This window comes from Calidris pugnax, unplaced genomic scaffold (genome assembly GCF_001431845.1).
Source record: "Calidris pugnax isolate Ruff unplaced genomic scaffold, ASM143184v1 scaffold103, whole genome shotgun sequence".
NCBI classification, from domain to species: domain Eukaryota; kingdom Metazoa; phylum Chordata; class Aves; order Charadriiformes; family Scolopacidae; genus Calidris; species Calidris pugnax.
This window is the reverse complement of record NW_015090990.1, coordinates 4010920-4033363: the sequence shown is the minus strand read 5'-3', so window position 1 is coordinate 4033363 and position 22444 is coordinate 4010920. Positions and strand designations below refer to the sequence as shown.

The 22444-nt window shown below is 39.5% G+C and overlaps 1 protein-coding gene across 4 annotated transcripts in view; it reads left to right on the top strand.

Annotated features, from left to right (window-relative positions):
- The window catches only part of ITGB6 (integrin beta 6), a 63115-nt gene that overhangs the window by 12455 nt on the left and 28216 nt on the right, over window positions 1-22444 (top strand). The window contains exons 2-9 of one of the 4 annotated variants that reach the window (XM_014954778.1): window positions 13595-13659; window positions 14105-14181; window positions 14916-14995; window positions 17722-17926; window positions 18864-19110; window positions 20327-20492; window positions 21038-21199; window positions 21939-22034. In XM_014954778.1, the coding sequence (XP_014810264.1) occupies window positions 14121-14181; window positions 14916-14995; window positions 17722-17926; window positions 18864-19110; window positions 20327-20492; window positions 21038-21199; window positions 21939-22034 (1017 nt within the window). In that variant the 5' untranslated portion in view covers window positions 13595-13659; window positions 14105-14120. Of the gene's footprint in view, window positions 1-13594; window positions 13660-13902; window positions 14182-14915; window positions 14996-17721; window positions 17927-18863; window positions 19111-20326; window positions 20493-21037; window positions 21200-21938; window positions 22035-22444 lie in introns of those variants that run through there. The other 3 variants (XM_014954776.1, XM_014954774.1, XM_014954775.1) reach the window with 3 other exon arrangements.

The following is a 22444-nucleotide window of genomic DNA, read 5'->3' as shown; positions in this document are numbered from 1 at the left end:
TAATGTGTTTGGACTGTCTTATAATATTGATATATCTCCTTGACCTAGCAGTCTGCATCAGCTTGCTGAAGCATGCCATGAAAGGAAAATGATACAGTAGTCCTTATCTACTTCTCTGTTAAAACTTTAATTCAAACATTCACACTATCTGTTAAGAGTGAAGGGGCTTGGGGAAAATCATAAGATGCCTGTCCTGTCATTAATAACATTTAATTTTGAAAGTTTAGGAAGATAGAAATATGCCTCTTAAATCAAACTTCTATGACCTGGTCAGCATCTCAATGGTATCAAAAACTCTCATCTGACTTGCTTTCTGCTATCCTATATATAAAAGACAACACAAATTGATGCATGAGATTTTCCCTGTACACTTGCTTGGCGCTTTCCTTCAAAGCAGCTGGGCTGAGTTCAGCAGAATGACAGAGCTGGAGCAGGGCCGCTCTTGCAGTGGTTCTCATCGTTTCCTCAGTGGTAGAGAGGTGTGAACCTGGGGCCAGGTGTTTCTTCTTTAGGGTTTGTTTCCCATTGCTGGCACCCAGAGAGCCTGGAGGATGTGACAAGGCAATGCTTGGCCACCTGCAGGCTTGTCAGCTGGGAGGTAGAGCCTGATGAAAACCAGGTTTCATTGACTGCTAGCTGCTCCTGAAATGAGACCCTGCCAGGTTCCCTAGGAACAACACTCGTTTGATAAAGCTCCTGGCTGTGTCTGCAGAGGTGTCTTATTAAGGTCATACAGAGAGAGTTTTTTTTCCCTCCCTCAGCAGAACCATCTACAGGGTAGGACCGCAAATGCTGCTGTGTCTCCCCGGGCCAGAAAAACTACTTGTAATGATGATCCTTATCATCACCAGAAGATGCTTCTTTTCCCTCTTTAGTCCCACAGTGCCATGCTAGCAGTAATTCCTCTCATCTGGTGGCAATGGGTATTAAAACCCCAGCCAATACCTCAAATGGCTGTTTAAAATCAGCTTCAGCAAGCTTTGCTCCCTCTCTGACCTTTTCCTGGCTTCCACAACTCCTGCACTTGGCTGTCCTCCACCAGGCTTTCAGGCTCGGATTTGGAAATCCCCTGTTCCCGACACTGGACTGTTATTTTTCTGGCAATAATTACCTGCTGTCCTTGTAGAATCAGATCAAGGGCTCTGGGATGCCTGTGCTGTTATTCAGAGTATTCATAGACATTATAAACAGAAATAGTCAGCTTTCTTCCAGAAGCGCTGCATTAAGGAATTTCTTCAGCCAGGAAGGCTGCCCAGGTTGGAGCTTGTGATGCTCTGTCTGACCCTGAACCTGGATTGGTTCTGGTTGCAAGAGAGCAGCAATTTCTTCCAAGAAACAATCTTCCTCAAGTATTGCTGCAGAAGCAGTACAATACCAGGTTCATAAAGAAAGCGACATACTATGAAGACTGTGAACTTAGAAGAATGTAAGTGAAAGGCCAAGTCTTGAAAGATTCATTAATACGTAAGTTCAGAAGCATGAGCTAAGTCAAACTACCATTGCTCAACACGCAAGCATAGCAAATAAAGCTAAGAGGGGGATTTTGAAGCAGCAGGGGAAGAAAAGAAAAATACTCCTATAAAAGTGGTAAGGATGAATCAGATGGTAACATATGAGAACCTGGATATTAGTTCAGGATGAAGGAAAAATAGACTTTATTAGTCCATGTGAGCAAACTAATGATGAAAGAGACCTAGTAAAATTAGTATCTTTACCAGTAATGTAACTGTGCCGGCATTTTGAGTTGTTCGGCGCAGTCTAAATAAATAACTGCAATAGTTTTGTTTGCTTTTGTATATGTTTAAAACCATACATATTAATCAACTTTCACAAAATGAGACAGAAAATGATGATATCATGAGAATACAATAAATATGGACAAGACAAGAAAGGTCAGTCCCCTGCTGGCATTACTATTAGATAATATTACTCAGAAATTTTACCATGATTTTGATATGGAGATCTTGTACCCATCTGCTTTTATCCTCAGGTTACCGTGACACAGGCATAAAAGAGTGGTTGCGTTTTTTCTACATGCAGAAAAGTTCTCGCAGTACAGAGCAAGAGGGGAACTTCCCCAATGAGATTAACAAATGATATGTTAGATTGACTTTTTCTGGTCCAGATTTCTTCTGTGTAGCAGTAAGGACCCAGTGTGCTCAAGTTGGGAACCAGTTTGCTCTTGACTGTGCCTATAGAAAAGGCAGAGTGAGGCACCTTCTGTATGTTGGCCTGAGACCTGTGTTTGCTGTTCCCTGGTGGTTTGCTTATAACCACACTTGTGGCTTGGCAGGGTCCCCAGGTGCAGCCAGAGCACCAGTGTTTGACTTGTTTGAATTCTTCCTTGGTCTCTCCTGTGGCTCTCAGACATTACTGAGCACAGCTGTCATTCCCTGATGTAAAAGAGTCATTCAGATGCCTCTCCCACATTAATGCTAGCACGTTAACCTCTTCACCCTTATTAATATTTTTCAGGAAGTTTTAAAATTTTGTAGTGACCTTATGGTAGTTAGACACTCAAACGTCTCTCCTGATGGGTGGGCAGGGTCTTGCTCTAATTGAGAGAATCTCACCCACCAGATCAGTATCTTCCTGTAAATCAAAAGCAAGAATAATGTTGGAAAGAATCACATCGTAACTGACTGAAGTATAATAAATAGCTGACAGCTATGACTCAATGTCTGCATTTCTTCCCTAATGCAACATTGTATTGTAGACTGGCTTCGAATAGGTTTTTCACATAGTTTCAGGTAATGATTAACTCCAATGACTAAAACATCTTCAGGAGAACTGATGAGACATCTCACATAGGTACTCAAGTTCAGAAGTATATTCAAGCTTTCACTTTATCTCTTTTATTCAAAGCTACATTTATTTTCAGTGAAGCTATTTTAAAACTGCCCCGTAAATGTGAAGTCAGCGGTACCATTACAGCATAATTTCAAGCTAAAAGGATTGTATTCCAGGCAGACGCACACACTATCTGCATGCAGTTTTATTGTTTATTCCATTTATAAAACAGAAGCTATTTTAGTGTCTGTGGCAATGCAATCATCTCAAGGATGAAATATAACTTTGTACCAGCTCACATTGCAGGATAAAAGACTGAAGGAGGGAGTACTGAGAAGTGCACAAACCAGGGGAAATCTGTGGGAGTAGGTTTGTCCTGAAGGAAAAGCTTCCACTGCAATGTTTCATTCCTGAAGAGGGTGTGTTAAAGAATGCAAGATAATAAAGAGCAGCAGATGTCTTAAGAATTGATGTTATGAGGGGTGTTGTGAGGCATTTAACTTCTGAGAAAAGGGATTTTTCACACAAACTAGGTGAACTCCATTGGATCAAATGTGGTATTAATTTTCTGGAACCAAGATTGCTAGAGGTGATATCAGTATAATATAAGATGATTACATCATGTAGCACACTACAAAATAATACATCATAACAATATGTATTTACATATCAATATAATCAGTGAAAGGATTGTAAGCTAGGAAATGGGAGACAAGGTTGGAGGTCACTTTTAAGTAACTTCCATGCCTGGTTCTGAAAAGCAGAAAGTGGTGAATGTATTGGGGGGAAAGAAATATCAGATGGGAGAAAAATGGACAGGAAAAATCAGTACTGAGGTGTGTGGGAATGTGATGTAATGGCCTGGATGTCAGGGAAAAAATTTAAAAAAAGGTGCACATTATCATAGAACATGAGCCAAAACGTTTGTGTACAAAAATCATGTGCAAACAGATGCAGGCTAGAACTGCAGCACCCAGAATGACCCCAGATCTCCCAAGAATAGTGAAGTATGGTGGATGAGTAACCTATGACTCAAATGCACTTAAACCAATGTGTAGACTGTTAAGAAAACTAGAAATAAAAACAGAGGTACAGGGGCATCACTCAGTAGTAGCGAAGTTGCCGACAGAGAGAGGTGGGATGGGTGGAATGCAATTTGTCAAACTAAATGTCTTCTGAAGGATCTCTAAAGAATTGTTACACATATATCTAACAAAGACGACTACAAGCATGAAAAGGAATCTTCCACGCACTTTCTCATTGCAGGAGATTTTAACTGCTCAGAAATAGAGTATAAAGCAAATGTTACTGATAATGGTAGAGCCAGTTATTCCAGGGTGTAATAGCCGGCAGTTTTCATCACTAAGCAGTCTCTGGACTACCATGATGCTATTCTAGGTGGTCTTTGTTAGGTAGTGATGACATAGAGCAGCTGGTTGTAGAAAATAACCTAGCTAAAGTTATCCCAACTTGATTAAATTGAAAATAATTGAAAGAGTAGACAAGAATAGGCCTGTTGGTCTCTCAAAATTTATCTTTCTGTAGTGTTGTACCTAAAGAAACTAGTTAATGATGTCAAATGGATGAAGGTTCCAAATCGGAGTACTAGAATTTCTTTAAATTACATTTTAAAAATCTGCACTTTGCACTGTAAGTAGAGAGCGAAGGGTGTTAGCACCTTATTGGATGAATAAATTCTTTAAAAAAAAAAAAAGTTATTTGGACTGAGCAAAGAGAGTGAAAGTCATAAGGGATGTTAACCCCACCATACCGGATCATCAATGAAAACGATATCTTGGGAACCAAGCAGCAGAGGGTGCAGTCAGATTTGTCAAGTTTACAGACTTACCATCTGTAAACAAAAATTGATAGACTGAAAGCTTCTTCTACTACACAAATAAATGAGGGTCAGGTATGTGGAAAGGATGGGCTAGAGATTATAGATTGTGTAGATACTGCCCGGTCTGAATAAATTATTTTTCTTCATTTCTGTGAAGGGGATGGTATAGATCATGGAGAAAAATAGAATCAGGATGGTTACATTTTCAAACTTGAAAAGTAAATCCAGAGTATAGTAGGCCCATTGTGAAATGATGTCTGTTATCCAAACTGCTGAAAGAATGAGCAAATTAAATTTCAAGTACAGGAGCAAGTTTTTGCTCTAAAAACATCTATTAAAACAAAGGAGAGAGAAGAGCAGAGGAAAAAGTGACCTCACTTCTACATCTTTGTTAACCTGACTTTAATAATATGGAAATTTTTTAACACATTTTTGCAAGAAAGAATAAATAAAGCTGTGGTAATAAAGTGGAGAAAATCGGATGTAAGCAATAAATGTTTAATACAATGTACTGGGGCTGAGGAAGTGTATGTATGATCCCTTCTGTTTAGGAAAGGGAATTATTGGGCTAAGTAAACTTTGGGTAGAGATTTTCAAGCATGACAGTTTCAGCTAGTCTCTGAAAGTATTAACTGCTGCTAAAAGTGGCATGGTCATATGAGAAAAATATGCATACCGTTATGTACACATTGTGGGAGAACTTGAGAACACAAGTGCCAGGTCGGGCACAAACTGAGGTGGAAACGACTTCTGTCATAAATTGTGGCTCATTAGTTGGGCAAGAGAAAGACCATAATGTCTTGGTCAGTCATAGGAGGAGGCTGAGAGAGTTGGGACGGAGTGATAGGAAAGGCAAAAATGGTCCTCCTTAGATATGATGCAGGAGCCTTAAGGAGGGATACGTAAGTACAGGCACTGCTGTAGAAGGCACTAGTCAAAGTTCTTCTGGAGCACTGTGAACAGTCTGTCACCCATAATTAGGAAAGAGCATTGAAAGAAATGCAGCAAAGTAGTACTGGACAAAACAAAGAATGAGGGATATACAATTGCTGTCTATAAATACATCAAGGGGAGGGGAAAGAAGGGCAGGGCAAATACTAGGAAAGGAAAAGTTATTTAAGTTACCAGACAATGTTGTCATTAAAACAAATGGATATAAATTGAAAGTTAGTTCATCCAGGCCAGAGCTGAGGCCATTTCCAGCCATGAGAAGAGTGAAGTCTCTGAAACAGTCTTCTAGTAAGAGTGACAGGAACAAACCACTGCAGGTGAGGCTATCGCAGTAAAATGGAACTAACTCACTTGCAAATTGGATAGTACAGAATTGCACCTATATTGCATATACCATAAAGGTGAGTAAAGCCACTTTTTATTTGCCTCTCTGCCACAGAGTTAAACTATCTGAGTAGTCTTACGATAGATTTTTCATAAGTTAATTAACACAGTTGTATAAGGTGAAAGGACACATCTTCAATATCTATGAGATCCTTTGTAGTGTTGTGTTTTGTACTATTGTGGCAACAGTATTTTTTAAAATTTTTGTTTACTACTTCAGATAGAAAGCATGACTCTGTGGCTTTCTGTGACATATACTGACCTGCTACAAAATGCTAAGAATTAATTTTTTTTTAAAATTGGTTTAAAATTATGGTAACTGTGTGTGCTAAATGTCCAATTGAAGCACAGCAATGTGATTGCAAATGTATGAGATGATAAGCGAAAGGTATTGGTGAATCAGATATTATTGATAGTATTTTAGACTCCTGGAAAACATTGTTAGGGAAATTTTGCCCTGACGTATGCTTTTGGTATTACTCAGCCAAAATACTTGGAATTGATTTAGTTGATTTTATTTTTATTTAGAGGTGGTTCTGTTTCCAAGTTCTTAGTCTTGCATGGTTTTAGTTAGATATATATTATTGACAGTTCTTACCACTTCTTTAAGAGGAATTGTAGAAGCACTAATCGTTCTATATAAGGTTTTTCCAATGTTTCTGTTAACATGTGAGCAGACAGTGTTGATTTAAATTTCCTTCCTATTTCCATATGAAACACATATAAAGGCAAGATTTTCAAAATGCAGTAATGACTTATGCTGATAAAGATATTGAAAAAAATTTCTAAAATTTCAGAATCATGTCACTGAGTTTTTAACAAAGACACTAGAAATAACGTTCTGTTTCCTGTGACAGATGAGACAGGAATTTGAAAAAACATGCTAAAAAAAAAATGTAACTCTAAGACCAAATTTTTTAACAAAGATATGAACATCTCCAAAGCTTCTTACATATGTAGCAAGGTAAAATATTGCTAAAAGGTAATAGGGCTGTCAGTATCTGAACACCTTTTTTCCATTTAAGTTTTTAAGTAATCGTTTCCCTCCTCCAGAGCAGCCAGAAGATGGCAGCACTCTGCACAAAAGCCTCCTGAAACCCTAAATCCTCTCCCCAGAAAGAGCCTGCACGCAGTGGGAGTGAGTAAAAACCATTCTGGCCAAGTTCAGAATAGCTCCGGGAAAGCTTCAGAAATGTAGCTGGTTTCAGGCAGTGCCTCAGCCCATTTTAGTCTGTTTTTAGCAGCTGTTGAGTGAAACATGCTTATCTGTTTTGGTTATTCTAGATTAATCTTATTCAAACCCTGTGTTTCAGCAAAGCATTGAATTTAAGTACAGCCAGGTCAACTATAAGATAAATTTATTTTCTGTGTGTAGGACCAGAGTGGAATCACTTTTTACAAGTAATTTTGATTAAATGTCAAGAAGAATTTTTTCACTATGAGGGTGGTGAGGCACCAGAACAGGTTGCCCAGAGAAGTTGTGGTTGCCCCATCCATGGAAGTGTTCGAGGCCAGGTTGGATGGGGCTTTGACCAGCCTGGTCTAGTGGGAGGTGTCCCTGTCTATTGCAGGGTGTGATGGAACTAGATGATCTTTAAGGTCCTTTTCAACTGACCATTCTATGATTCCACGATGCTGTGATTTAATCCCAGATCTGTAGTTTAGAATTTACATCTGGATAAATCATGTCTGAATACATGGTGTTTCCACAGTCCTACTGTTTTTTTCAAAAGCAAGTCCCCTCTCTACATTGTGTTCTAGCCCAGCCGCCTTCTACTTTTGGTTCAGTGTGTGCTAAAGCTCTGGGTTTCTCTTGAGCCATTGCAACCCGCCTGTCCCAGGACTCACTTTGGCCCTTCTGTAACAGGGACAGCAGGTCCAGTTTGCACTTGGCATTAATGGGAAAGAAGTTACAGAAAGCTCTACAGCCAGAGCGTGGGAGGTCTGGGTGTTGTAGAGTCTGTGCTCAGCGTGGTTCCCACCACCAGCACGTTCAGCCCTGCACCAGCCCTGAATGGAGGTGCCTGGTGTGGTGTCCCAGCACCAGGCTTTTATAGCAGAGGGAGAACAAGGTGTACCATGCAGCTGCAAAAAGCAAACAGAAACTGAGGCCAGATTCGATAGGTTGTGGGGAAATCCCTGGCACGTTTTGAGTGCTGTGGGCTGGCTGGCTGGCAGTCCTGCTCCAATGCCGCGTGATTTTCCTACTGGTTCCACCCAAGCCCTTCTCCAGTTTGGAGGTTATTTCTCTTTGAGTGTGAGAGTGTGTTCAAATCTGAAAAGCAAACAAATCTTTCAAGGTGCTCACCCAAGTGAAGGAAACCGAGGACAAAGGTTTGCTCACGCCCTCGGCTGGAACCAGCCGGGTCAGAGCTGTGGGCAAGGTAAACATGCATTGAAAACACCCAGGGCTGCCTGACTGTTCATTGCGCAGGTGGTGAGCAAGTCCTCCTTCCTCCTCTTCCTCTCTGTTTGTTCAGAGGTAGGTTGTTGACTTCACTCTCTGCCCTCGTCTAACAGCAACGGGCTGCTCCGGAAATGAGAGGAGACCAGATTCATGAATCATGGCCTGAGTCATGAATCCTCAACACCCCACTTTACTTGGAGCTGAAGGGGAAAAATTCCTTTTTTCTGTGTGGTGCTTCACTTCCCACAACCTGCTGGAAAGAGCTACAGACACCTCTCATCTTCTTCTAAAGCCACTGTCCGTTGTGTGTAGCAAAAACACCTGGAGAGGAGAGTAAGAAAGGGCTTTGCCTTTCTACACACCTGCCCACATCTCAGGTGGGCTCTGTGGGCTACCCTACACAGCCGTTTTGTGGTCCTTAATGGGGTGTGATATTAATACACCCCGAAACACAGGAGCTGGAGTGAAGCAGCTCAATCACTACGCATTCAGATTTTTGTTTACCGCAGGCTCCATGTCATTTGTACAGCACCTGAATGCTTATGGTGGTTTCATTGGACCAATGCCATTTTCTGCTGGAGCGATGCCCATCTCTCACCTTGGTGATTAACAAAGAAAGAGATAGTAAGTTGTATCAAGTAGCATTTAAAATGTATAAATCCAGATGCATTTGTTTATTTTACATGGCGATTTGATAGGTGACACTATAGGTTTATATAGAGAAAAAAATTCAAGTAAAAAAAAAAAGAGTAAAAATTACTGAGTAGTCACATTCACCATCACTGGGAATTTCTCTGTTAAGTGTAACTTTTCATTAGGGATTGTTTCTTCCGCTTTAAATGCTTTTGCCAGCTGTCTTTAAAATATTGCCAGGATCTATGCTGCAGCAAAGGCAGAGACAGGACAGTCCTTCCAGCATCATTGCACTATTTGTGTATGGTTTCTGTCTGTGCCGCACTGTCCTGTTTGCAGGACATCCATGCTGCTACGTGGCTACTCAAATCACTTCTAGTTCCTTAGAGATTAATCGAAGTTTCACACTTAGAAACTTTTTTCCAGGCTTTGTTGTTTAGCTAATTGACAGGCATCCTCTGAAGTTCCTTGGAACTGGGTCTGTCAGGCTGATGAGGGATATATTTCTGAGCAGACTTTTTCCGAAGAAAATGCCTTCCATTTCTGCTGCCCAAGAGTCCAGAAGCATTTGACAGTGGCTCTACAGAAAATGTCTTCTTTTGGAGAAAAGGATTTTAACCACTCCTTCTGTATACTTTTGCGTATTCTTCAGTTGCTATCTTTCTGTTTTAAAAGTTTGATCCAAACTTTTAAAATCTACTTTGATTCCCCGTTAGAGAGCAACAGGAGCTTTTCAGACAGATTTGGAAGCCAGCCAGGGAGAGAATAAGGTCACCAGATGTTTCAAATGCAAAGCAACCTGCCTCTGACCTAAGGATTGTAGCCCTTTGCCTCTTACAGATGCAATGAGGAGGTGAGTGTCACTGTGCATGCTGGAGAGAAGGAAGACCCCACCTCACAGCTTCCAGTCCCACAAAACTCTCTGATGAAGGGCAAGAAAAGAAAAATGTTTACTGAAGTGCAAGAGACACTTCCCCTTGCATTTCTAAATATTCTGAGGACTGTCTCAGCTTGTGGGACGTTCAGACTTTAAATTACTCTGGGATTTTTCCAGGCTTTCAGGGCGAGAGTGTGTATAAGAAGTGCATTGGGGATTAAGAGCTGGGTCATGTGTGAGGCCAAAGGATTGTTTACAAGAATTTCTCCTCTATATGGATAGCTCTTCAGCTTCTAATTAAAAGCGATTTTCCTTGCTCTGATGAGCATGGGACATTCTGATCTCTTATGTTGACTGACAAGCTTTCCTTGGAGCTACTGTGCCTCCTCTTCCAGGTTTTGTCTAGCAGAAAAGGAATTAATTGTTGTTTTATCTTGGGCTGGTCTCCCTGTATGTGTAATTATGCTATATCAGTTCATACCCTATTTGCAGGAGAGGCTGGTATTTTTTGAAAATGAAGTAGTTTTTACATTTGAATGGGCCAATGGTGAGGCATGCTCCTGTAGGCAAACATTTCCCTTACAGGGACCTTTACAGACCCATCACCAGGCTGACTTGAGGACTTAGCTCAGTGAGCTAGAAAAGATACACCGTTGTTCTAGAGAAAAAGAAAGCCCACTATTAGTGAAATGCAACTCGAGTCTAAATCTGTGGTTTTAGTTTATTTCTTATTTCCTGTTCCAAACATTAGCTTGCTTGCTTTCTCTACCTTGATATTCAGTGATTGTTACTTGCCATGAATTTGTTAAAAGTGGATTGGATGAACAGAATATCTTTCTGTGCTCTCTTCATGTATTGTAAGTGCCAGGTGTGGGGGAAAATTCACTAAAGATTTTATCCTAAACAAATTTTATTATCTCTTGAAGAACCACAGACTTGCATTGTTCAGCATTGCCCATATTGAAAGATAAACAGCTGTTTTCTGTTCTGATGTGTTGTTATAAAGCTGTAACGCTGATTTAATTGAGACCAGAATTTGCTCCAAAATGAGTATGTAGTGGCTGATGAAAACAACAATGATTGCTTTCTGTCTGTACTATAAACCACCTTTTTTCTTATGTCTCATTGAATTGATGCCTTTAACTTGGGTGAATAAAACAAGATTCTGTCTTACACACCTTATAAATAAGGGGAACCTTGCTATCAAACCAAGCAATGCCAGGACCCCAAAGACTTGTACACATCCTCCCCACATCAGCGTGGCTGCTCCAGATTGTGACTCTGCTCTTCTAGTATGTGTGATAGTTCAAGACAATAAAGCATTAAATTAGTAAGGGAATTTCCTGGTCAACTTACCTTCAGATATTACACAAGATATTTGGTGACATTTCAAAACAAGAATCTTCCTGCCTAGGTTTTCTTGCCTTGCCCAAGATCTACTCTTGTTACCTGCTGTCTCCCTTCCTGGACCTCTCTTAACCTCCTGTGTCCTTGTCACTGAGGTTTATTCCCACTCTATTCAGTCTTGTGAGCTGCTTCTTGTGTGAATTTTTTAAAATCAAAACTGACATTGATTTTTTCTCTCTTTTTTCCCTGTGTTTTGTTGTTGTTTGTCCTGCTACTTTCTTTTTCTTCTCTGCGCTCTCCAGAAAATCTGAGGTCTGTTCTTAATAATTTGCAGAAACTTATTTATTTTATTCAGGAAAGACTTATTCAGACAGTCTTCAGCAGTCATCCCATTCAGAGGCAGACACTTAGCCTCCATTCATGTTGTCCTTACCAAGACCTATATAAAATATTATCACACAAGCAAATGGGGAACTGATAATATCAAAACAGAATTGGTAAGTTTTATGTGGGCGGTATTATTCATTCTCTCTACACTAGAAGTTTGATATCTTGAATCTAAGAATAAATGTTTGCTGATTGCCAGCTGTTCAGTTGGTTGGTCCTTAATCTGTGACACTACTAGTGTCTGGTACCTTTTTGTGGATGAAGAGCAGCCACCAAGTCCTTTGAACACGTGCTTTGAAGTGTTATTATATTACCAGGTGCTACTAAGGGCTACACTACTTTGAAAGGGAAAGCAATGGGTTTTGGAGCTCTGCAAAGCTGTAGACACAGCAACAATATTAAAGGACACATACACAAATGTAAATTAAACCCAGGGAAATAAGATGTGTTGGATGGCACTTACACAAGGATTTTTTTTCTGAGCATGAGCAAGCATTTTCAGTTGACTCCACTTCTTTTTGACCTTAGTTACAGACAGTGTCTTCACAGAGCTGTGCCTTCACCACCTGAGGGAGCATAATCCAATTGATGCTTTTTTCACGCCACGGGAAATTGCTGTAGCTGAACAAGTGCCTTACAAAGGGCACTCCAAAGTAGAGAAAGCAGTTGAAGGAGGCTTAGGAGCGTTGTTGTTAATAGAAATGTTAGATATGGTTCAGCAACAGCCTAAACTGGTCTAAATTTGGTCTAGTGTATTCCCACCCTTCCTGCTAACTGTCCCCGTCTTTCCTGCTCCCTCCCTTGACCTGGCACTTGCTTGGGACTGGGCAGCCACATGATCCAAGTGAGCCACCCAGGTGAAAAGTAGCCCCCCACCTTCCCCATGGAAGCTGGTTGGATTATAACTGGATCAGCTGGAGTCAGCTCAGCGTTTGTTTGGACATGAGTACTGCTAGGAGTGAAGGGGTGGGATCACAAGGGCAGGGCAAAGGTTGGCCTGACGTAACCTAGCTCGAGCTGCTATGAAACTACCCATAGACTGTGCAAATACGAGTAAAATAGGATGTGCCTGGAAATATTTCCAGGCATTAGAATGAAATCGTCTATGCTATTAACTGTTAAAATGCTCCCTGACATGAATTTGACCTCTTCCAATTAACACTCTCTGCAAACAATTTCTGGGCGCAATTTGGTTTCTAGAATGGTCCCAATAGACAATTTGCAAGCGTAAACTCAGGTATTTCTGTGCCAGTTGGCCTCAATGCGCAGGAATGTTTCCAGGCATGTTGAGTTTAACTAGTATAGACCCATCCCTATCATCACATCCTGCCCCAACATTGCAGCTTCCACCAGTGTGAAAAGGAGGTCTGATCCTAGCAGTTCTCTTGGTGAGAACAACCTAGTCTTTATGAGCTAGCTTTGGTAGGATTTCTGACTGTAGAAAAAAAAAAAGGATATAAGTTTTCAGGCCAGCAACACAACTGATGAAATTATCATTTTATTCTGCACTGTGTAGAGTTGGTTGCAAACCCTTATGATAAGAGATGGCTTGTCCTGAACAACGCATTTTCAAAACAGAAAATAGCAGAGCATAAAAGATGGGAAGAGATGAAATCTACAAATAAGAAATTTTATTTCCTTTAATAAGGTTATAAGAAATGCATATTTTGCCTTCAATCCCGGTGGGGGGAAAAAAAAGAGATAGCAATAACTTGTCATATTGTTGTATCTGTGCTGTGGAGTATTTGGCCACTTATTACACAGAGTTAAAGCTGACATAATTTTTTTTCTCCAAGTCAGTTGCAGAACTGAGAATGCAATTATTCCTCCTTCTACATATTAAAAAATCCCCAACTGCAGCATTTCTTTTTCAGTTTGCAATATTAATAAAATAAATGTACTCTGTAGTTTGAATTACTGAAGCCAGATCCTCAGTTCTCATAAATGATTGCTTTTTTTTTTTCTTTTTTCCCCACAGTTGCCTTTACTAATTTCCTTCCACATCAAGAAATCTGAAAAAATGGGATTTATACATCTCTCCAGGTATACTCACTTGGCAATCTTATGACCTGTCTGCCTAAAGCAGTTCCCCAGGGAATGATTAAAGGCATTATTTTAAAGTAGCCTTAAGTTGCTGTACGCAAAAAATCTCACTCTTGTGGCTGGGTTGCTCTAGGACCCAGAGCGACTGGGATTGACAGAAATCTTCACCTGAATGAATTTTCCCCTTATACCTTATAAGGAGTCTAGGAAAACAAGGAAGTGATAACCATGTTCACGTTACTTTATGCACAGCTTGTCCTCTTTACCTGCCCAGGTAGCCGTTGTTTTCACTTTTATTCATGGTCTGTCCCGGTGGGGTTGAAGTTTCCTCGCAATCTGGTGTAGGTGACATCTGACAACGTACCCTCTGGGAATGTATGAATTTTACGACATTCTACCTTTACGCTGACAATAACTAACACGCTAATATTTTTTTGTCACGCAGCCAGCACTGAAAACGAATGGGGATTGAATTGCTTTGCCTCTGTTTCCTATTTCTGCAAAGAAATAACTGTGTGCAAGGTAAGGCTCAGGGGTAGCGAGATCCATTACAAAATAATTTTTACGTTGTTTCTTGCTTGAAGTTGATATGAAATAGCTTTCTGTCTTCAGTATTTAATCATTCCTTTCTGTTTAATGACTTTTTTTTCTTTTGACAGACTGCTGTAGGGCTACCCTGCAAATTCATTTAAGATTTATGTGGTCATTATATAGCACAACATGTATGAAAGAGACGGGTGTTTGAGCAATTTTGGTTGTACTAATCACTGTTTCATCCGCTGAGAAACTTTAATACTATATGTGTGACTGAGTGTTTCACTGGCACCTGCACAATACATTAAAATCATATCTAGAGACCTGAGTGAAGCAATTTTAAGCATATAGAGTGAACATAAATCTGTTCTTGTAATATCCTTGGTTCTGTTGGGAATGTCTTACCTGTACCAGCAGAAACACGTGTAACGCTTTATCAGGTGCACTGGAGAAAACAAGTAACATTCTCAGTGAATGCCATCTATAAAGCATGCAAAAGTCAGTATGTTAATTGCCAGTAACTGTGGGGTTTTCATTTTTATTTGAAAGTTAATCTTCTACCAATAGAAATACCATTATGAAGGAATTTTATCAGTAATACTAAATACGGATACATGCGTGCATTTTTTACCTCCCACGTTCCCTAAATGACAAGAATCTTCATACATTGAGTGATTAAACACATTATTAATAGTCTTTTATCTTCTTGCATTTAAATTTAGGGACCTGTACTCAGGAAGGCGCAGTGACTTGTGAAGATTGTTTGCTTTCCGGACCACACTGCGCTTGGTGTTTTCAAGAGGTAGAGTAAAAAAATTTCAAAGTATGACTTGAAGTGTTTGTAGTAGCTCTGAGTGATGAGGTATTGACTTAATTGGGTCAGCCGGTGGTTTTGTAATGCATGCAGTGCTTAGTGAAGCCTTCCTGGGGATCAAAAGTGGAATTCGATCTAGACTTTAAGGTCTATTATTCATTGTTGGTTTTGGTTTCTTTATAAAAACAACCTTCCTCATCTAAGGCAGAAATAAAAGTGCTATTAGAGGGGCTCAGGTCATCAGCCTCAGGGCTGACTCGCCCACGGCGCTGATGATGAAGCACCAGACATCTAGTCAGAGACCAGACTGCATCTTACATGTTACACGCCAAGCCAGACAGTGTAAACAGAGGGTGCTCCAGTCAGTTTGCATACACAAATGATTAATATGTGTTTGATTTTAAGTATGACGATAGTGTCAGTTTTACGATTAGTATGATATAGGTGTGTTATGGCTGAAACGCTGGGCTTGAAAAAAAATAAAAAATAATCTGGATTTGTTTCATATATATTTGCTGTGGTCTTTCTGCGTAACCCCAGGCAAGTCACTTAACATCTCTGCTTCTAAAACTGTCACCTGTAAATGATACTAAATAATATCTTCCCATTTCACACTAAATATTCTAGGTCTTAGTTCATTAATGTTAGAAAGATAATCAGCTATCACAATCAAAAACTTGCCAGAAAAAATACAGAAATAAAATAAGTCTCTTCCGTGATAGTTTGATTTACACCTTTGCTGTTGAAAGTAGTTCTTCCTTTTTTTGAATAGCAAAATGATACCTAGTATGGAACTAACATACTGCTTTATGCAGTAGCTGACAAAGACCAAACAGCAATTTTTAAAAAAATAAGTTTGCTAAAAATAATAAAACAGTTTGCACAAATTGTTACCATGGGGAAAAAAACTCACCCACGTTAGTGTGTTTGCAGTAGTTTTTATGGTTGTACTTAACAATCAAAACAGGATTTTCTGGAAATTAAATTTGATCATGTATTTTTGACTAGTGCCGTGTATTTTCAGAAAACAAAAATGAAACACAATTTATTGATTTTTTTTTTTAAAACACCTGTGAAACTATTGAAAACTTCATAGTAGTAAATGATTTTTTTCTTTGTTCATAAGCTTATTGACTTGTTTGTTAGAGAACAACACATCAAGAGAGCAAAAGACATAGGATCTTTGGTGACAGAGTAAACTCAAGTGCCTCCAAAGAAACCACTGTTTTCTGTAGCATAAAACCAGACCTTGTATTTGAAATATGAGTTTACCTCTTCAGCCAGCAACTGAAAGTGTGTAACTAAAGGAGATGATATGGATCTCCCTGTGAAGATTTTATAATGGTACATGATTTTTATGCACACTGTATTCAAGAAGCAGTTGCTGAGAGTTTTGCTTGAGCAAGGACATCAGATTCAGTCTGAAGAATAATAAACCAATGTTTCCATCAGGTGTCTCAGCACTGCTTCCACCAAAAGATATAAGATCCCTCCTGATAATTTTCAGGCATGAAGGGTTACATTTTGGTGGAAAGAAGAGTCCCAGTTATGGTTTAATAGGTTTAAAGTAAATTTGTTTTGCTTTGCATGGAAACTTTTTCAGTGATTGAATTCAGATAATATTTGTGGCTTAGTGGCTGAGCCCCAGGTTACTTACCCAAACCCAGGAGAAAAGAGTGGCCCTATGGTATGGGCCCATGACCACCAGCCAGGAATTGAATGTTTCAGTACCAGTTCTGCCAGGGATCGCCAAGGTTTTGGTCAAAAGGTGTTGCAGGCCAGAGCAGTTTCCAGTTCAGGAGGCAGCTGACTGATTTTGAGGATTTAAACTCTAGTCATCGCTTGAAGAAATAGTAATAAGGCACAGAAGTCTCTTTGTATAACTAACCATTAACTTCACTGCTACGTGGGGGTAGTACCTACCCTGCAGCAGTGTCGTGGAAAGGAATACATATCAAGTCCTTTGAAATGAGTAATGAAAACAAACTGCAGGCTATCCAACTGATACCGATAGGCTTGTGATTTTCTCCAGATGGAAGGTCAAATAGGATGCTGGGCGAAACGTAACCAGATAGAGGTGGGCATGCCAGGGGCCCCACTGGTGCTGGGGAGCAAAGGAAGGAGGCTCTGGTGCTTGTTGGGCACCAGGCAGAGTAACAAGGACTTGCTACCTGCTTCAGTGAACATGTTAAATGAGTGTTGAGGAGAAAGTGTAGGTCAGAAAAAAACCCACTGTGTACCTGACTGTCAGTTTGTCACAAAATTCGTAGGAGTTTATTATCTGCAAGACCTCTTCTGTTGTTAAATGATGTTTTTCCATCAGGAGTTCAAAACTGTTTAGGAAAGACTGATGAATTTGCAGCATAATCCTGTAATAGGAAAACCAGGGGCTCCTAGGGGCTCTGTGTTATCATTCCCAGTGCTGTGAGAAGCCAAATGCAGCGAGTGGCACAATTCCCATTCCCCAACAATAGAGCAGTTTCTCCCAGGATACCAAATCGGTGTAAGTTACATTAATTATACACCCGTGTGACATGATCCACGAAGGGCAAATTTAGATTTCTGTGCCACCTAGATCTCTTTCTGCACTAGTTTGCACTAACTTGCATCTTTGTTTCTGTTCCCTGCATTGGATTGACCTTTTGTCAGGCAGGTGCTGGTGGCTGGTCAGTAAATACATTTAACTCAACCCTTCCTTCTCCTGTTTGCTTTAGAATTACACGGACTCGGCTGGAATTCATGGGAGGTGTGATACCCCAGAAAACCTTTTGTCGAAAGGATGCCAGCTGAATTTGATTGAATTTCCCATTTCAGAAGTAGAAATTCACAGAAACAAGCCCCTAACTGTAGCGGCCCAGAAGAACAATTCTGATGTCACACAGATTTCTCCTCAAAAATTAACTCTCAGGCTGCGACCAGGTAAGTCACCCAGTTCATAGATGTGGGATATTTTTTTTTTCACTCAATGTGATATATATTCTTAGACTGAATGGGCCAAAAAAGGTCTTGACAGAATAAAGATAAAAAAACCTGTATTGAGTCCAAAATTATCTGTTGACTCATCAGATGCAGACTAGGTTCAACTGACTTCAAAATACTTTCAGAATTACTGGGTACATCAAAAAAAGTAAGGATATATATTTTTACTAGTTCTGTTTTCTTGCCACTGAGGTGGCAGGGAGAGCGTGGAATACACTCACCCCCCTCAGGCCCCCCCCACCTCTCTAGCCCTGCTCCTGTGCCTCTCCCCTGCAGGTCTGGCAAAAAACGTATCTCAGAGGCAGCATAAAATCTAGCTTTGAGGATTTACAAGGTACCAGTGACATTTATGGAAACACTCCAGGACTACTTTGGGGTCCTTGAGATGTGGATTTTTCCTGGCAGAAAAACTGGAATAAAGAAATGTAAGAGACACCCAGTTAGGTTGTATCATAGTGTCGGAACTAAGAATAAAACCTACGTGTACACTCTGGTTCTCCTTAAATTTCTAATGTAGGTGGTATGTCCCATAAGGTAATTAAAAGTAGCACTTCTTATGTAAATTTTCTAAAGCTGCAGAGTGTCAAAGTGATGTGCACATTTTTTAAATTACAGCAATCAGTTGTAAATCTGTGGTTACAGCTTTACTGAGAAACAGTTTAGAAAAAACACTAGAACTGCTTTAAATTTTTCAAACTTTCTGTTTGAGATTTTAGTTGACTGAGAATTTTTGGTATTTTTTTTTTTAAATTCTACTGATGATTTTAAATACTACTTAACTTTCACCATATATATAAGTTTATGAACAACTTGCTGTTTCTCATAACTTCTATTTAGAAGTGCTGATATGTATCCTGTTTCCTCACAACCTTCATAGGACATGAAGAAACAATACAGATCAAGGTCCGCCAAACTGAAGATTATCCAATTGATCTCTATTACTTGATGGATCTTTCAGCATCCATGGATGATGATCTGAATACAATTAAAGAACTGGGTTCAACTCTTTCCAAAGAAATGTCAAAACTGACAAGCAACTTCAGACTGGGGTTCGGATCTTTTGTTGAAAAACCAGTTTCACCGTTTATCAAAACTACAGCTGAAGAAATAAACAACCCTTGCAGGTAGGCAGGGAAAATACCAACATTAAGTCATAATATTAATCTTTAGGATAAAATTGAGTTCAGCAGCCTCACTGGAACCTCTGCCCTCTTCCAGCTGTGACTGAGTCAGTTTGCAAAACTTCTTTTTTTCATTTTAGTTTCTTTTAGTTTCACACTCTGATAATTACTCGGTTCAGTTTTAGTATTGTTTGGAGAGAATAGTCTGGGAGTGATTCTGCTTTTTAGCTTTTGCTGCTAATTAATGTTAGTGGATTAACAAACAGGTGTGCAGAATAATAGCGTATTTTTCTTTGATTTGCTAGAATATACATATATACAAGAATTTTATGACATTACGATACCAAGCAGGTACAAACTCAAACCCAACACAGATTAGCAGTTTTATGTACCCATCACTGTTGTTTTCCTGGGTTTTTTCCCCCCTCAAGGTCTAGCTGTATCCCGTAATCCCCCAAACCCAGGCTGCCCTAGCCCTTTCCTAACCAATGTGGAGGAGAAGCTGCGCTCTGTAGCCTGAAGCAGGACTGCAGCAGCTTGGTGGTGCTCTCTCAGCCTCATTAAGGAACTACAGATCCTAATGTGCTTCTGAGTATGAAAACAAGGCACAGCAGGGAGCACGGCAAGGACTGTGTGTTGTTAACTGGCTGAACTACTCTGCTCTAAGAGGCGTTTCAGAGGCTTTATACAGCCCTGGTTGCATTGCCCACCCCTCTGGATGCTCTATGATTCTCTTACGTTTTTCACTAGATTTATCTCAGACACAGAGATACATGAACAAAACCACCAATGCAGACAGGCCTGCAAAGTAGCCATTGGAGTGATCTGTCACTCTGTATTATAGAATCATAGAATGGTTTGTGTTGGAAGGGAGCTTAAAGATCATCGAGTTCCAACCCCCCTGCCATGGGCAGGGACACCTCCCACCAGACCATGTTGCTCAAAGCCCCATCCAGCCTGGCCTTGAACACCTCCAGGGATGGGGCACCCACAACTTCTCTGGGCAACCTGTTCCAGTGTCTCACCACCCTCACTGTAAAGAATTTCTTCCTGATATCTAACCTAAATCTACCCTTGTTCAGTTTAAAACCATTACCCCTTGTCTTACTCTTTATCAGGGAGCATAGCAATATCTCCCCATCTCTCCTGTATTGGAAAGCTGATACAAGGTCTCCCTGGAGGCTTCTCTTCTCCATAAACTGTCTCACTTATCTTGTAGAAGTGTGCCATATGAGTGCTTGCCCACCTTTGGATACAAACATGTTTTGCCACTAACAAACGATGCTGAAAAATTCAATGAAATTGTGAAAGGACAGCGAATATCTGCTAATATAGACACTCCAGAGGGAGGATTTGATGCAATTATGCAGGCAGCTGTTTGCAAGGTAATTGAAACTTCTAGGTATAATATTAATTATTCTCTGTAGTACACTTCTAGTATTATATGGTTATATTTCAAAGAAGCAGATAATTATTTTTCAAGATTTTTTAATGCAGTCCAAGAGCCTCATTAAATTTGTGTGAAAATAATTTTGGCTGTATCAAGTTAAACATGCATATTGCAATATTTTAGTGCTTCTTTTTAATTGCCAGGGGTAAAAAAAAAAATATCAAAAATAACTGTATAATTACTGAGTTTGTTTTCCTGAATGTTTTTTCTTTAACTATTTTTGATTAACTATGTTTAGAGTACTGAGCAGATTGACATGAACACGGCCAGCCTATGTTATTAAACACAGGAATAAGGAGACAAAATGTTAGCCAAAGACAACAGAATGAACATAATCTCTTAAAAGAGGTGTTCGGACACTCTCTTTAAAATTATTCCCTTCATTCATTTATTTTGAGATGCTGTTCTTCATATCTTTTGCTGCTTTTCTATATTGTGAGTGCAATACAGCCTGATAAACTACTGTATTTTAAATTACAGGAAAAAATTGGATGGAGGAATGATTCTCTACATTTGCTGGTGTTTGTGAGTGATGCTGATTCTCATTTTGGGATGGACAGTAAACTGGCAGGGATTGTTATTCCTAATGACGGGAACTGCCATTTGGACCACAATAATGAATATTCCATGTCAACTGTTCTGGTAATTTGTTACGAATTTTGTACAACTCTCGCATTGTGGAAATTTGAAGGTTAAGATGGGCAACTTAGAAAATTAATGGAAGTATACCTTCATCACTGAAGGGTGCAAGAGTTGGGGAATCTGGATATTTACTGTCATCTATTTTATTTGTAATTGCACGTTTTAGTAAAAGAGAACAGTGTGTTTATATGGAATTATGATAGTTATGATAGATTAGAGCTACAAAAAAAGGAAAGCACAAATCTTATTCCTGCTAGCCTGGCAAACACTTGGAACAGGACTGACTGCAGGGAAGGCAAAATTTGCATTAATCATGTTCCCTGCAAGGGTGTGAATTCAGGAGGAATTCAGGAATTTGTAGGACGTTTCACATAGGAGAATTTATCAGCTTAAGGCTCAGTGTTAAGAAAGACTGGATTTATACACTATGGTGTTCAATGTAACAAAAATACCCATTTGCTCTGGACGCTGGCACAGTGTTATTCTACGGATTTGACATCTATATCTATATATCTATCTCACAGATGCTACTGAGCCAAGTGTCCCACTATGGATGTCAGCACTGTACTTTTCTTAGAGGGGTTTCCTTAAAAACAAGGCGAGGAAGTTATATAGGCTTTTATTTTGTATACATGTAGTGCCTAATTATAGTTTATTCTATACAGGATTAATTATGATCATTTGAATGTGTGTTTCATGCAACACATGAAAAATGCATTGATGTGGCTTTTTTTTTCAGGAGTATCCTACAATTGGACAATTAATTGATAAACTTGTGCAAAACAATGTTTTATTAATTTTTGCTGTAACGAACGAGCAAGTTCACATATATGAGGTGAGTACACTAAAATGTTCAGTTCTCTGGTATTTGTTTTAAGGTTGATCCTTTTTCACAGCTGGGACAGTAATTCTAGTACTAAGGACTGAGTTCTGTAGGATATTTGTGTATTATATATAGGTAAGAAATTATATATCAGAGAAAGGCTCTTTTACTTACGAAGTGCTTCTTCCTGTATTGATTTTGATGTTCTTAAGTAACTTTTAAATTGGATTTCAAGTTGAATTACACTAATTTTTAAGTCAAGGATTGTCAAACTAAGCATTGCTAAACTATTCGGTGTAATCATTATGATTAACCTTTTGTATTTTATAAGGTTAGAGAAGGACAGTTGAGCCTGTTTTAACTTCTTAAGACAATAATGTATTTTGAAAAGTACGTTCATCTTCATGCTGAACTCTGAGATA